The 16,558-nt window shown below is 52.3% G+C and overlaps 2 protein-coding genes across 2 annotated transcripts; both read left to right on the forward strand.

Moving 5' to 3' along the window:
* The first annotated feature begins 1,136 nt into the window (after positions 1 to 1,136).
* On the forward strand, positions 1,137 to 9,748 carry RUNDC1 (RUN domain containing 1). Its single transcript, XM_048830011.2, has 5 exons — positions 1,137 to 1,478; positions 4,357 to 4,515; positions 4,807 to 5,005; positions 5,344 to 5,457; positions 6,439 to 9,748. Exons 1-5 carry the CDS (start codon positions 1,152 to 1,154, stop codon positions 7,302 to 7,304), a joined length of 1,665 nt encoding a protein of 554 aa, XP_048685968.1. The 5' UTR covers positions 1,137 to 1,151; the 3' UTR covers positions 7,305 to 9,748.
* Positions 9,749 to 10,521: 773 nt separating this feature from the next.
* RPL27 (ribosomal protein L27) lies at positions 10,522 to 15,348 on the forward strand. Its single transcript, XM_048830014.1, has 5 exons — positions 10,522 to 10,631; positions 10,994 to 11,076; positions 12,373 to 12,542; positions 13,469 to 13,579; positions 15,258 to 15,348. Exons 2-5 carry the CDS (start codon positions 10,996 to 10,998, stop codon positions 15,304 to 15,306), a joined length of 411 nt encoding a protein of 136 aa, XP_048685971.1. The 5' UTR covers positions 10,522 to 10,631; positions 10,994 to 10,995; the 3' UTR covers positions 15,307 to 15,348.
* Positions 15,349 to 16,558: the final 1,210 nt, after the last annotated feature.

The raw sequence follows: 16,558 nt of genomic DNA on the forward strand, positions 1-16,558 counted from the left end.
TGAACTCCACCAGCTTGGAAACCAGTTACCTTTGTTACCCTCCTCCATGTGATTAGATGTGCACAGAGTGGAGTGTATTATGTGTCCTCTAGAGGTAGCTACAATTATATTTCTTAGCACAGGAAATCCCAACAGGACTACAGCACCCATGATCCATGCAAGAAGTTAGGTGAGTCTGTGGTTTGAAGAGTGAAAATTAGAGCACAGGGGACTGTTAGTTACATATCTCAAATGTTCTGTCCTTTCTTATGAACCATGAACTCCACATGTCTACATGATGGCACGTCAACCTTCCACACAGGGCTGACTGGATGAGATTAGCCAGCCACACCGTGATCAGTCTCTGGCCTCCTTAATCAGCCTGAAAGGATCCTACAGAGCCACCTAAGTGTCCCACACTTAGAAGCTAAGCATGCTGCTTTGGCAGTGCTCTCCAGGCCCTTCTAAGGGAGGATGGGGGGAAGGTGGGGCCAACAAAACCCCAGGCCTGAGGGGAAGGGTACACAGGAGACAACACAAACCCCCTGGTAGGGGTCGAAAGGGGGAACTAGGTATGGGGTGAAGAGGGGCAGAGGGCAGAATCAAGGACACAAAGAACCCCTGGCATGGGGTGGGAGCGGGGGATGGTGCGTGACCCTCCCGTATCATTAATAGCATCGCCCATCGCAAAGGACTTTACAGACCAGTGCACGAGGACCCACTTCACCCGGCACAGAGCTGCAGCTACCTCTGGGGCGAAACCCATCAGGCAGCGTGATCCCCACGCGCCCCCCCACTGTTACCCATGGATCCATTCGGAGGCCGGAGGCGCTGCCCGACCGCTCCAGGAGAAACCCCAGGACGGTCGCCAGTGGCGAGCACGGGCCGGAGGGGGGAAGAGGCTGGGGGGGCGGGGCCAGCTGGGGGAGTGGGAGGGGCCTGGGGGGAGGCTGGGGGGGGCACTGCACAGGGGAACAGCCCGGGGGGGGGGCCCGGGGTACATTCGACCGACCCGGTTTCTCCGGCAGGAACTCGAAGCCCCGCCCCCGCATGCCCCGCCCCTGCTACAAGCCCCGCCCCGTTCCCCGGAAGCCCCGCCCCCGGCGGCGCTCCCGGGAAGATGGCGGCGGCCGAGGCGGCGGCGCGGGCCCGCTAGCGGCGGCGCCGGGCCCATGGAGGCGGAGGGCGGCGCGCTGGGCCCCGGCGAGCGCTGGGCCCCGGTCGGGGCGGTGGCGGGCGAGGCCGGGGCCGGGGCCGGGGGCTCGGGGCCGGGCTCGCCGGGGGGCTCGCCCCGCTCGCTGCCGCGGCTCCGGGCCGAGCGCCGCCGCCTGCACGGGGCCCTGCTGGCGCTGGTCTCGCACTTCGCCCAGGTGCAGTTTCGGCTCCGCCAGGTGGCGCGCGCCGGGCCCGCCGAGCAGCAGCGGCTGCTGCGCGAGCTCGAGGACTTCGCCTTCCGCGGCTGCCCGGCCGCGCCGGGGGACGGGCCCGGGGGGGCGCCGGTGAGTGCGGCCGGGGGGGGGGGATTGCCTGGGGGCGCGGGGGGGATTGGCCGGGGGGAGGGGGATTGCCTGGGGGCGCGGGGGGGGATTGGCCGGGGGGAGGGGGATTGCCTGGGGGCGCGGGGGGGCGATTGGCCGGGGGGAGAGGGATTGCCTGGGGGCGCGGGGGGGCGATTGGCCGGGGGGAGAGGGATTGCCTGGGGGGGCGGGGGGGGATTGGCCGGGGGGAGGGGGATTGCCTGGGGGGGCGGGGGGGCGATTGGCCGGGGGGGCGGGTTGGGGGCCGGGGGGCTGGATTGCTGGGGGGAGGGTGGGATTGCCTGGGGGGGGCGGGCCGGGCTGGGGCGGATTGCCTGGGGGGGCGGGTTGGGGGCCGGGGGGCTGGATTGCTGGGGGGGGGGCGGGATTGCCTGTGGGGGGCGGGGCGGGCTGGGGCGGATTGGCTGGGGGGGCACAGCGTTGCTCCCCGCTACAGGCACAGCCTCAGGGGGCGCGGTGCCGGTGGCCCGTCTCCGCAGAGGCTGATGCAGGGGAGAATTCGGAGCCCCCCGTCTTCTGTCCCGCTCCCGCCTTCCGCTCTCCGCTCTGCGGAGCGGGTTGCTCTCGTGAGTCACGCTGGCGAGGTACCCCATGGTCACACCCAGGAGAAGTGGAAGGGCACGGTTTGGAGAACCCGGTTTCCTGAACGGTGCAATTTACGGGGAACGGCTTCAAGGTCAAAGGACCCGAAATCCACAACTGACTCCATCAAATGGGTCAATCCAACCTGTGTGCATGGGGCTGGACTGTTCATGCCCAGGCTCTGGACTAATCTGCCCTTGGGCTAAAGCACTGTTTCGCTCCGGTTTCAGAGTAGCAGCCGTGTTAGTCTGTATTCGCAAAAAGAAAAGGAGGACTTGTGGCACCTTAGAGACTAACCAATTTATTTGAGCATGAGCTTTCGTGATGAAGTGAGCTGTAGCTCACGAAAGCTCATGCTCAAATAAATTGGTTAGTTTCTAAGGTGCCACAAGTCCTCCTTTTCTTTTTTTTTGTTTCGCTCCGGTGCACCCATAGTTAGACTCAGCTGCACAGAGTTTTCTTAAACGTGGTTGTTTCACAGTGTGGACAGCCGCTGAATATGAAAGTTCACTTTTGAACCTCAGCCGTGAAGTGCCCAGTTAAAATGAGAAGATACGGTGTGTCCAGCAATAGCCATGTGAAGGAAGCTGAAGTGATACTGCACTTCATCTTTGTAGGATATATGATTCTGCCTGGCCTGCTAGCATTTCCCAGGAGCAGTACAAGACAGTCAGGATACAGCATCCATGTGAATTTCTCCAGTGTGATTCATTAGCTTAGATCACTGACAATGTTTGGTGTAACCTGCCTGTTAGCCTCCTGCATTACAGTTCCCTTTCCACTCGCATCAGAACAGGGGAAGTTGACCTTCTTCATTTGATCTTACACCTGTACAGATAAATTATGTTTACAGTTCCACACCCCTCTCCACCTTTTCCTCAAGCACAATGAACAAGGAGTGTTATAGCAAATTAGGCATGGGGCTGGATCAGGGTGCTGGGCTTAGCCAGGGCCCCTGCTACCAGCTAATGGGGAAGCCCTGTGCAAGGGGCCAGCTCACACTGGAGAAGAGGATGAGAGGGACAGGGAGGTTAATTGGGAATGTTGCTGCCTCTTTGCACATGGGAAATCTGGATGATTGCCATTTGCTTTTTTTAATGTTACTAAAAGCTGCTTAGCAGCTATTACATCATCAAAAACAGCAGGGCAGGGACTTAGAGCTACTCTCAGAAGCAAAGAAGCTTCATCTGTACCCCCACAATTAATCAGTTTTAAATAAGATACTGTTACAAGGCTTTCCCTACCACTCCAGTCTCCTGCACCAAACCTTATTCCAGTGGCAATTTCCTGCCCATCTGCAGTTTTAAAATGCTCCAGTTTAATCTTGCTTGTTTGCTGCCCTGTGTTGGAAGTGGTGAGGATAGTGAGCAGAATGAACTCTGGCTCTTGGCTGAACTCTCTCTTTCTCGCTCTCTCTCTCATTCTGTCTGTAGGCATTAGTACTGCTTGCAAAGTTCAGATTGAAGTCAGGGCAGTTCAGACGCTTGCTTGGGACCCTTGATTTTCATGCAGGAGTAGAGATAGGGTTTGTGATCTTGATACTAATTGGCTTTGTATGTAATTCAGAAGGATCCCAAATGTCTGTGAGATAATGAGGTTTTATTTAAATAAATAAAATTTCAGCTACTTTATTTGAGGAAAAACAACATCAAACCCAAATCTAATTTAGAATGTAACTGAATATTTCTGCTTTTTATTCCCATGCTTAATATCTGGAGGCCTTGATACGTGCCACTTTCAATATAAATCTACCTTTTGATTGAGATATAATAGGTTGCATTTGTTTCACTTATGTACAATTTTAGTGCATTATCCAGAAAACCTATTCCTGAAATACCCTTCAGGTTATACCAAGATAAAGTGCCATGCAGCCGTGACTCTTCTCTGTTATATAGGGCGTGGTGTCAGGTTGCTGCTTCATTCTGAGATCTGTAAGAACTCCAGAAGTTACTATGAGACGTGATCATCATCTGGCTGCTTACAACAAAATTCTTTACTTGCTGAGGTTTCTGACGAGTGAGACTAGAGTAGGGGGGTGCAAGACGCCTGCAGAAATGCTGCTTTTGTATAGAGGTGACTGGGCTGGAATTTCTTCTCACTGAAAGCCTGCAGCCTCTTGTCAGTGAGAGTGCACAGAACTCGCTAGTGGCATGGGCTGTAAGATTAACTGCCAAACATCCCTGGTGTAACAATCCTATCTCCAGGGCCTTGGCTATGAGTAGAGTGTTCAATTTCTTTTCCAATAAACTCATTTCAGGGGGAGTGGGAGAATCAGGAGCGAATTGAGGCCCGGAAGGAGAAGCAGCGAGAGCTGATTCTGCAGCTCAAGACGCAACTAGATGACTTGGAGACCTTCGCTTACCAAGAGGGCAGCTATGATTCACTGCCCCAGTCCATGGTCATGGAAAGACAGCGGGTAAGGCCTCCGGATCCTCTGCCAGTGCCCTTTCTTAACACCAGCTAGTGCCTCCCACAGAACACTAGCATGTGGCCAGTGCTGATTCAGGCAGCTGTAATACATCATCGTAAGTCTGCATCCATGAATATAATCCATGGGGACTACTACAGTTTACTGTTAGTGGATAGAATAAAGTCTGGACTGGCGTCGCCCCAGAATAACTAGTGGGAAAGTGAAAGCAGCAATCTGGCTCCGCAGGTGGGAGGGCCACATGAGATCATGACACTCATTATATGTAATGTTCTGCAGGTGATTATAGAGGAGTTAATAAAGAAGCTGGATATGAACTTGAACGAGGATATTGCGTCGCTGTCCCCAGAGGAGCTGCGGCAGCAGGTGGATGTGGCTGTTGCCCAAATTGTCAATCCTGCAAGGGTGAAGGAGCAACTGGTGGAACAGCTGAAGACGCAAATACGGGACCTGGAGATGTTCATCAGCTTCATTCAGGGTCCGTGCTGGGTTTTGCTTATACAATCAGGAGAGCTGCTCATTGGTGCAGCAGGGGCATCTTGGGTATAGCATGGCTTGAATCAGGGAGAGGAAGGATGCACACCTCAATGGGGCAGAATCTGGCACAGAGTAGCACAGACCTCTCGGTGGTGAGGGATAGTGTGTGGAGACCCTGGGGCACTGATACATGTGATGCTGAGAGGCAGGATGGTCACCCATGTGTAGAGGAACACGAGGCAATACTGACCTGCAGTCTGCAATATGTTGCCGAAATCTTACAGCTGATGTAGGGATGCAAAATAACGAACTGTTGGCATTGTGGGTTCCTCACTCTAGGTGAAGCTGGAAGTCCTGGCCAGGTGGAGGATGGACAGTGTGCATGTTCAGGCAGGAAGCCTGGAAGTGGCCCCTACAAACCGAATGCCAGGCTGCCTCCCGGGAATAACAGAGGTGGGCAATTTACATGTGTTTGGCTCTTGCTGCTTCTCCTTTTGTTAGCCAGATGGCTTCCATCCTGCAGGAACTGGTGTCCCATCACTTCCTACATTCAGTGCTTTTCCCCTGCTAGTGGTGATTTCCCTTACCCTTGCATTGATCCAGACAATAAGCCAGAAACCTTATGTTTGACCTCTTACCTTTCCCTGTTGGCCAGTGTGATTGTACAGTGAACGTGCACCAACACATCATTGAGGGATAGGGTCGCTCTTCAACGTGGAGCTCACAAAAATGAGGGGCTTCTGATAATTATTTAGCAGCAGACATAATGCAGACAAGGTGCTGTGCAGTCTCTCCTGACATGCTGTAGCTTTACCATAGCAGCTCAGTCTTGGCTTGCACCACTCCAGCTGTTCTAGTCCTGGACTCTTCATCAGCAGAAGTCGCTGGCTGGTGTATCTATTGTTCGTTATAGTTTACAATGAGACCACCAACTTAAGAGCTTGATTTGGTCCCAGGTTCTGGCATGAGCAGGCCAGGTTGTTCCCTGAGACAACTAGTTCCTTGCACATGAGCAACTTCCTTCCACAAAAGCTTCTGGCACCCTGTCATTATCCTTCTGATACTGGGATATCCACAAATCTGTGTCTGAAACACCCTCTCCCCTCACTAGAGGTCTTAAAATTCTGCTATGGTCACTTGTGCCTGCTAAAAGAGCACCCCTAGTAGGATTTATTCTCTGCCACGTGATTTAAGGTGGATAATGCGGTTTGAGAATGGGACACATGAATATCTGATGCCCCATTTTCCAGTTTGCATGAGTGCTGAGAAGCTGCCACTCTCTCTTGAGCAAAGCCACATGAATCACCCAGCCAGCAGCACCAGAGCGAAAGCATCCCCTAGTGGAGTAGCTGATGAGCTCCCTGCTTATAGGAATAAGCATAGATAAATCTGATTCTCTAACGGCAGCATTCTTCCTTTTCCCTAATCAAACAGTGAACCCAGAGGATGCCAGAAAGATGCGAGAAACAGGCCTGCACCTTATGCGTCGCATGCTTGCTGTGCTGCAGATATTTGCTGTCAGTCAGTTTGGCTGTGCTACAGGTCAGATCCCCCGCACCCTCTGGCAGAAGGACCAGGCCAGTAAGGACTATTCTCCCTTAATTAAGAAACTGGAATTGTCTGTAGACCAAGTGAGGCAGCTGGCACTGAAGTACCAGCACCAGGACCATGTGCTCAGCTATTCCAGCATGCAGGATGTCTCCTTAGGAGCAAGAGATGAGCTGACGCTGGCTGTGCGGAAGGAACTGACCATTGCTATACGAGACCTGATGGCTCATGGGCTCTATGCCTCTTCTCAAGGGATGAGCTTGGTGTTGGCACCCATTGCGTGCCTGATTCCTGCACTTACCTCGTCGCCACAGACCATGCACCCCTGGGAACTCTTTGTGAAGTATTACAACACCAAGAACGGCCGCGCCTTCGTGGAGTCCCCAGCGCGCAAGCTCTCCCAGTCTTTTTCCCTTCCTGTGATGGGGGGCATCACTGTGACCCCCAAGCAGAGCCTGTTAACGGCTATTCACACTGTCCTCACAGAGCATGATCCATTCAAGCGCAGTGCGGACTCTGAACTGAAAGCCCTGGTGTGCATGGCATTAAATGAACAGCGTCTGGTTTCCTGGGTGAACCTGATCTGCAAATCTGGGGCTCTGATACAGTCTCACTATCAGCCCTGGAGCTACGTGGCCAACACAGGCTTTGAGAGTGCACTCAACCTTCTTAGCCGCCTGAGCAATTTAAAGTTCAACCTTCCTGTTGACCTGGCTGTCCGGCAGCTGAAAAACATCAGAGATGCTTTTTGATGTGCCCTTTCCGGATTAGCCCCCTTACCCCCATAGGAATGTATTAACTTACTTGCTTAGAGGACGAGCCTTGTTTATGACCAAACTTTCCCCCTTTGAAGTTGGTTGTGTCTCCTAGGATAGCAGTCTCCTGTCTTGACACTGGAAACCTCCCTTACAAGATTGCCTGTGAGGAAATGCTGCAGATGTTTGGGTTGTGTGCCACCTCGCCCAGGCCTATGCTAATGCAGCTCCTAACAGCAGAGCTGCTGCACCCCATCTGCCGGTGCCTTGCCTCTGTCACATGCATTAGGAGTGAACCACTGTCTGAAGTGCAATAAAAAGGGCCTGATCTTACAGCCAGTGCATCGGAGCAGCTCCCGTGGAGTTCAGTGGAAGCGGTTCCTGTGCTGTGGCTGCACGTCAGTCCCCAGAATTTTTAGTCTAAAAGCTGTCACTTGTGGCATTTGGCTGTTTCACACAGAGCTGGGTGTGGCTTTTTGACAGATATACCTTCCTTCTGCTGCTTAGGCTTGATGTAACATGACTGGTGGTGGAGTCAGACATCCCCTCCCGCACGTTTATGTAGATTTTGAATGTACAGGAGGCCTGGGAACAGTTTCTGCCCTGAGCTTTAGTTGCCTATTGGTTTGTATCTTGCAGGATTAGTGGCTGCAGAAGTCCAGACATTGAGATTCTTTGGACTATGGGGTGACAGGTGACTCGATTGAGCATTCAGGTGCATTGTGTAAGAATCTCAGCTCCCTCTTGGAGCTTTGGTCAAAGCCCTGAATACCATCAGGCCAGGGTTTCATTGCAGATGCATTGGTTTAACAACTGCAAACAAATATTCCCTTTTCCAGTTACTGTGTTTAACTTGAGTTAATTATTAGCCCCTGCGCTGCAAGAACAGTTGCTCATATGGCTCCTTGTAGAAAATAAATTGTGGTAGTTACAGATGTCTGATATTCCCAGTGTAATTCCTGAAAGCACTTCTGTGGTCAGTATCTCTTGGCCAGAACTTTCCACATCGAGTGTATTTGGTTATTGTGTAACTGAGCATTTTCTGCTGGTCTGAAGGCAAAGCTTCCTGCACTGGTTACAGGTAGGTCTGCAGTCAAATCAGTCAGCGCAGTGGAAGTAGTAATCTGCAAGAGAAAATCACTTCTGGCATCAGAAGAGAACTGAGGCTTTGACTGGAATAGAGCTGAGGGGAGTGGTCTCCTTTGTACATGCATCAATGATGCCCTGAGCAGCAGGTAATGGATTTATATGGGAAACAGTAGTGTCTCAGTCTGGCCTCCTGTTCCCTTCAGCTTCCTGGCAAAACAGCAACATCCAAGTCTCAGGCACATGGGGGAGGGTTGGGAGTGACTATTCCAATTGTACATTTAGTAGCTAGAAATAGGGCTGTCAAGGTAGTTTCTTTGTTCCCAGTTTCCCCACTGTTCATAATAGCTCTCTCTTTGAAGCTTGAAAAGGAATGTTTTCTTACTACCAGTTCCTCTCAGTTGCACGCACAGTTTAGTGAAGTGGGGCTGCTGGCTTCTACTTATTTCTGTCTAAAAAGCATTGAAACTATTATTTGGGAAAACATCTAGAATTACATAGACTGACACCACAGATTTTGGACATTTAGCACTGGGGCCCATCTGCTCTCATTGAAGTTAATGACAAAGTTGCCACTACAGAGAGACCAGAATCTGCTCTCTCCCCCCCCACCCCACCCCCCCAAAAAAATTATTTGCCTGTTTGGAGCAGAGTGAAATTTACAGTACACTGTAAGGAGGGTGTTAAGTTTCTTTGACGAATTAGTGGTTAGTAACCCATTCCTCCATGTTTTTAATGCAGAAATAGTTTACTGTAATATAATGAAAACCAGCAGCAGTGACTCTTACATATGTGGAAACTGTTTTCATGTTGTACCCTTCAGTTATGAAACTGTTCATGTATTTTCAGAGGCTTGTCTAAGGGTGAAAAATTCCAAGCTCATTTATCCAGATAAACTTGTCTTCCTGGACAGCAAAGTATAGAATTACCAATGACCAACCACATTAAGATTAGCTGGAGAGGCAAGATTTAATTCAAGAATAATTTTCATGGAACATTCCCCATTCTGGTTTTGCTATTTTTTGTCTGAAATCTGCATGTTTTTGTTAAATCTGTGGCAGTTACAAATAAGTTGGCAGTTGAAGTGTCTGATTGCTGGAAAGGCTTTTCTGGGGACCTAAATGGTTCCATAAAGCATCTTGTCTTCAGGTTTTTCTAATTCTTAACTCCATTTTGTGTTTAACAGTGCTATGCTGGAGAACTATGTTGTACACTAGTTCAGAAATCTGCTTTATTTCTGATGTTGATTTAGTTCTGATTTTAGGTCTGTGCATATGTGCAATAGGATGGATGTATTTGTGTTGTGGAGAGTATAATATCTATTGCCGCTAATAAAAGTCATGGTGGTTTGTGTATGTTTTATTACATGTACATTAATAGATAAACTGTTAAGGCACCCTCTCCTTCCTTCTAGACTTTGAATCTTTGGTTCATACCTACAGCTATTACCTTTATAGCTTGTATGCTGCACCATTATTTAGGAACAGAACATTGGTAACTAAAAACAGGGGTCAGTAAGGACACAACTGGGCACCACCAGGGGCAGCTGATGTCTTAATAGGAAAAAACACCCCAAAACTTCTGAACTGTCAAGTGCACCCCTTCCCCAGGGGTGGGGTGAGGAAGAGGCTACCTTGGCCTTGAGGACTGGAGTGGAAAGGATTGTCCATTTTAAAGTTTGCGCGCCTGTCTGGAGTAATAGCTGCCCCATGGGAAAAAACGTGGAGGGGGGAAGATGCTACTTCTCCATTTTGTGGGGGTGAGGGGCTGGGAGAGGCAGGGGGGTCGGTCGCGGTCGCTGGTTCAGGTCCCGCTAGTGGGGGGGGGGGCGGTTTACATGACTGCAGGGGGGAGATAAAATCATCTTTTCGAGGGCGTTCAAGTGGAAGGCCCGACCCGCGGCCAAGGGGCGGGGGCAGCTGTAGCTTTAAACGCGCTGAAATGTGCACGGGGGGGGGGGGGGTTTGCGGTGCTGCGCCCCCCCCCCCCCCAGCCAGGGAGCCCGGCCGTGCTCGGCGCTGTATCAGCTGCACCGCGCACGGGCCCCGCCCCTGGAGCCCGGACGAGCGCGGAGCCGCCGCTCCCCCGGGTCAGGCCCCCCACGACTGCAGGGGGCGGGGCCGCCGCGCGGCTCGGGGCGGAAGCGGAAGTCAGGTGACCGGAAGCGCGGGGTGAAAGGTCGGCGCCGCGGCGGCTCTTTCCTTTTCCGGTCTGGGCGCCATCGGAGCCGCAGCCTCGGTGAGCCCCGGGCGGCGGGGCCGCCATCGGCCGCCATCCGCGGGGCGGCGGGGCCCGGCTGGGGGCGCGCGGGGCCGGGCGGGTCCGCGGCGGGGCCGGGCGCTGGGGCCGGGCGGGGCTGGGGCCGGGGGTGTTTCTGCGGGCAGCGGGCTCGGGACCCCGCGGGGCAGGTTCCCGGGGCGGGCGGGCGGGGAGGGCCGGGGCCTGGGGGGGCGCCCCCGGGCGGGGCCGGGGCCTGGGGGGGCGCCCCCGGGCGGGCGGGCGGGGGGGGCCGGGGCCTGGGGGGGCGTCCCCGGGCGGGCGGGCGGGGGGCCTGGGGGGGCGCCCCCGGGCGGCCCCTAACGTGCGTTGTCTCCTGGCAGAGATGGGGAAGTTCATGAAGCCCGGGAAGGTGGTGCTCGTCCTGGCTGGGCGCTACTCGGGGCGTAAAGCTGTCATCGTGAAGGTAAGTCACCCGCTGAGATCAGGCCTTGCCCGCGGCCCAAAGCTCCGAGTACCAGGGAGGGGCCTCCGGCAGCGGTGGCCTAACGCCCGGACCTTTCTGGGTGCTGTTGAAAAGCAGAGGGCGGGCCAGGGCGTGGCCTGGGCTATGTAAGGGGCGGCCCCACCTGCAGGTCTGGGGGTTCATGAATGATTTGCTCCCCATCCCTTTGGCATGTAAACGTGGGGCATATTTAAAGAGCCAAAGGCTCTCCCCAGTCTCCATAGTTCTCGGTGCCATTCTCGCGAGAGGCCTGTTCTGAACACGGCTGGGGATTTATGGGTTCTGATCTTAGTTGTCACTTCATCCCTTTGCGGTTTTATGGGGTTTAAATCAACCTCTGTAGGCCTTAGTCGCTGTGTGTGTGTTCAGTGAGGGTTGGTTAACGTTTGCTGAGTGGGTTACAGAGAGGCCAGCGCGCCGACATTCATGGTGCGCCAGGATGTGATGGATTGTCTAATGGTCAGGTACTAATCTAGGATTGGGAGTCCCAGGGCCAATTTGCTGCTGTGTCGCAAACTTGCTTTTGGACCCTGGACAAGTCACTTAATCCCTCTGGGTACGTCTGGCTGCAACTGTGTCCACACTGTTACCTTCAGCGCACTCGCTTGAGCAGAGATAGCATGGATCTGTCTACCTGTGCTGGGAATCCAGCCTCCCAGGAGCTGTGCAGGGATAACCTCTGTGCCTCAGTTTCTCACCTGTAAATGGGTATAATAGCACTGCCACCTCACGGGGGGATTGTGAGGATAAATACATTAAAGATTGTGGGGCGCTCAGATTTTATAGTGACAAGGGCTGGATAAGCACATAACGTAATTAGACATCTGCTTTCTCTGTGTTACCTAGGAGCATCTGGAAACCTGTCATCCATATGCTGCTTGTCGGGCTGAGAACGGAGATGCCTAGAAACGTTAACTCCTAGAGCTAGATAGTTTGAGGTTGTTGCGTATATCCTGTTGTTGTTCATGGGGGTTGCACACCTGCAGAAGAGAAGCCTCTAAAAATTCCATGGAATACAGCGTGAGCGTTCTGGGGACTTCCCTTAGAGCTGCTTTTTGTGGCATGCGGGCTTTAGATCTGTTCACATAGCTGAGGATTTTCTTTTGGGTTCTTTGCACCCTGCCATTTGGCTTTCACTCCAAAGCCTTAAACTCGTTAAGCTGTAGCAGTTTTTTCTGTTCAAAAGGTAGAAGACTCTATGGTGACCTCCCAGAATCCAGGTGTCTGCATTGCTAATAGGTCTCCTGTGTGTTTCAGAACATTGATGATGGTACCTCGGACCGACCGTATAGCCACGCCCTGGTGGCTGGTATTGATAGGTACCCACGGAAGGTAACTGCTGCAATGGGCAAAAAGAAGATAGCGAAGAGGTCCAAGATCAAATCTTTTGTGAAGGTTTATAACTACAACCATCTAATGCCCACCAGGTGAGCAGGCTCGGGGCTCCCTGAAGTGCTGCTGATAGAACTCGTAAACTCCTTTTCATTTCCTTCCACATGGCAAAAGCAGCTTTTCTCTATGGTAAAGCCGAGAAATCTGCTTCTCTGAGATTTCCTCAGTTGTGTTCTTATGCAGCTCAGTGAATAGATTTGCAGGATGCTGATTTGGGTGGCCAGTGTTAATTATCTTGGAGGATTCAAAAGTTGGGGTGAGACCTTCATGATCTTCCCCATTCATTTATCATCGCGATTCAGGCTGACACTCTCACTGTGGGAGAGAAAAGGAGGACTTGTGGCACCTTAGAGACTAACCAATTTATTTGAGCATAAGCTTTCGTGAGCTACAGCTCACTTCATCGGGTGCATACTGTGGGAGAGGTCGGTGAACAAATTCTGTTGTCCCCAAATGCATCTCTTGTGGCATTGGCCATTATTTAGACCTTTCCTTTTTTTTCTTTGGCTGGAGACAGCCTTCCTCTTGTAAGCTCTGAAGAGGATTTGTAATTACGATACGGATCTCCTTGGTAAGGGACTTTGAGATCTACTTATGGACAGTGCAATAGAAAGAGCTGGGTATTTGGGGACTGTAGCGGAACCAGAGCATTTCATGATACTGTCACTGGCCTTCCCTTCCCCGGTTCTGTTAGTGTTGTGTGCGTCTGAGTGCACAGTGAGGGCAAAGCAAGGCTGCTTGGCACCTCTCACACCATCTACTGGCTCAGAGTGCTTGAGGATTCCTGGGTCATTAGGGGTGCTGGCCTGATTCTGTCTCTTAGGTATGTTTTAACTGCCATCATTCTGTGGGCTGGCAGGAGAGGTGCAGGGCCAGGCTCAGGCTAGCTATCTCGCATCCTGGCATGTGGGTGTAGCACATCTTCGAGATGTTTCAAAGCCTGCTGTTCCCTCTCTCTCAGGTATTCTGTTGATATTCCTCTGGACAAAACCGTTGTCAATAAAGATGTGTTCAGGGACCCTGCACTAAAACGCAAGGCAAGGCGCGAAGCCAAGGTGAAATTTGAGGAAAGGTGAGTTGGAAACTTGTTTCTCCCTCCCCCAGCTGCTTGTTACATTTTCACTTCTTTATTGAACTGTAGGAATCTGTTTATGCTTCAGTTTCTGAGTCATTGAAACCTGCAACCCAGTACCCCGGCTTGTTCTGGTTCTCAAGTGAAGTGTGTCCATCCTGACAGCTGTTGGCTGGGAGACCCAAGGAACACCGGGTTCATCTAGCACTGATGTCCCAGCATGCTCCTGAATGGGGCTGTGCTGGCCCTGCAGTGACAGTAACTGAGGGTCTGGCTGCTTGAGGATGTTAAGATCCTTCGCATTAACTGTAAATTAACACCAGGCCTCATCCTAAGTTAATATTTACCTACTTCCCTCCTTCACCTAAAATTCTACCTTTTCAGCTGGATGCGTGTAGTTTTTCACTTCCTGTCCTTCAGTGTGCCCTCTTTACCCCAAGGAGGCTGCATTCTAGCGGTGGGGGCCGGATTCTTGCAAAGCAGTGTGTTGCGTTACCCAGATTTCATACTGCACTTGCACGAGCACCTGTGACCATAGTGCAGGGAGCAACCTTGCCCCGTGGTGGGGGAGGAAGGGGAGGAGTAGGAGCAGACAGGACCTTAAAGGAGCTGTTTCCTAACTTTGTTGGTGTGGCCTCCTGACATCGTGTTCCTTAGTTACCTGTTAGGTGCATGTCACTGAATTCCCTTTCCTATGTACATGACTCCAGTGTGCCCTGGCTGCAATCAGTGCTTCAGGCTGGCTGATTTGCCTTCTCAGTGGCCTCTTTCAGAGCCTCCCCTTCAAAGGAAGGAATTGTGACTAGCATCCCCCGCAACAAGAAGCAATCATCCTTTCTTGGGACTTGCCTGCAGAGGGTGTAGTGGCTTCTATAGCCATCCTCACTGCCTTGGCTCCTTTGTTAGCTGCAGGATTACGCTGCTGTATCTGCTCTGGCTGACCTCTGGCTTGGGGCTGTGCAGATGTCTTGCTAACTTTGGAGTTGTGAAATACCTAGTGGGAATTGTCAGTCCTGCAACTGCCAAGAGTTGCTGCCCTTGTCCCCTGTCGTCTTGCTGACTATACAGGGTTAAAGAGGAAATTGTAGGCCTCATTTAACTTGATTTGGGGCACACATCTCCATGCTGTACTTAACCAAACAACCAGAGAGGCTAGTTCTGTCCAGGCAGATGCTGTTTTACATTCTGGGGTTATTCCCCTTCAGGTGAGGCACTGGCCCAGCATTTGGTGTGGGGAGTGGCATTTTTGCTTTGCTTTCCTCCTTCCAAAGGCCTGTCACGCCTATTAGCAGGCTCGTCCCAGCCTCCTGTAGTGCTTCTGATGTGGCCAAAGGGGTCACTGCATAGCAGTGAGGTGGCTCCCTCTTCATGAGGAGCTGAACTCACTGCTCTCCAGCCACGATGACGGACTGGGCTCTCTGCTGTGGGACCTGTGTGGCCAGGCTGCAGTGCCCACAGGAGCAAATTCTCACGAGTGGGTTTAACCCAAGCAGATGAGGGTGAAGAGTCCCATGTGAGTTTCCTCTGCAAAGGATTGGGGGAGGGAGGTGGTGGCTGCTCCAGAGCCCCACTCAGGCTGGGCAGATGTGCGCTTCAGTGGGCCTGAAGCGTGGGCCGAGGCTCGTTCGGGACACTGGTGCCAAGCGTTCCCTAATGTGTGGATTGTGCTCTCTTTCAGATACAAGACTGGCAAGAATAAGTGGTTCTTCCAGAAGCTGCGATTCTAAACTTGTAACATGGCTGCATCAATAAATGTTTATTAAAAAACATTTTGTTGCCCTGTAAAGTGTTCCCTGGTGCGAAGCATCTGGCTTTGCAGTGTAAACATCACTGGCTCTGTGCTTCGATTAGATGACTTGCAGGGGTAATTACAGTCCAAGCCAGCCAGGAAGGGATTCATGGAGCGTTAAATGGAATTAAATACTAACCGAGATGGCTTTGGAGAACTGCCCTAAGAGTTCTCTCCGTATCTGATGCCTTCCCCACACAATGTTGTGAGCAGATGACAAAGCTGCTCCACCTTTCCAGCAATGGAGGCTGGGTAGTCTAAAATGCGCTGAACATGAATTTAAGGTCACTCATGGGGAGGGAAATGATTCGGGATCCTGCTATTCCAGCTGGCTTTGGTTCTTTGCCTAAGAAATGGGAGTGATATGTTCAGTGAGGGGTGGGGTGTCATTTTTTTCCAAAAAGAAAAGGACGACTTGTGGCACCTTAGAGACTAACCAATTTATTTGAGCATGAGCTTTTGTGAGCTACAGCTCACTTCATCGGATGCTGGTTAGTCTCTAAGATGCCACAAGTCCTCCTTTTCTTTTTGCAAATACAGACTAACACGGCTGTTACTCTGAAACCATTTTTTTCCAACTGCCTTTGCTAAGGATTGGTCTTTATCTGGCAAGTGGCAACTTTGATTCCAATAGTCTCCCAACTGCATCATTGACCTTTTGGGAGCAGAAGCTAAATGAAGGTGGTGTGAGCGAAGCAGTGGGTAGAGGTAATTTAGAGGGTTTATTGTGCAAAAATTGTTCCATCAAAAAGGTTTCATGAGCACCTGGCGGATGACTTATCTGATGACCAGGAACTCAACAGAGACAAATAAGCCTCTGGTCTCCCCCCCACAGGGACTCAGGGCCACTCTCCACTGCGTGAGGTTAGACGGGGATGTTGGCCCTTGCCAGGACCCCACTGCTATGAAGGGGGGATCGTTTCAGGGAGAGAAATTCTCTTCGCTGCCTGAACCGCAAAGCTTTGCTTTGTCCTAGTTCCTTTAAAGGGTCCCACCCCTCGAGGTGTAAGCGTGACCATCAGGGCGCTCCTGGCTGGCCAGGAAGGGCCGGCACACGGCTGCTGTCGGCTGAATGGCACCGTGCAGCGGAGCCTGCCTGCTCCTGGCTGGAGGCAGCGTCTCCCCGCAAGACCGAGATGAACTTACAGGGTGGCCCTGGCGCGGTCCCTGCCCGGGCTCTGCCTCCGGCC

This window comes from Caretta caretta, chromosome 27 (assembly GCF_965140235.1).
Source record: "Caretta caretta isolate rCarCar2 chromosome 27, rCarCar1.hap1, whole genome shotgun sequence".
NCBI classification, from domain to species: Eukaryota; Metazoa; Chordata; order Testudines; family Cheloniidae; genus Caretta; species Caretta caretta.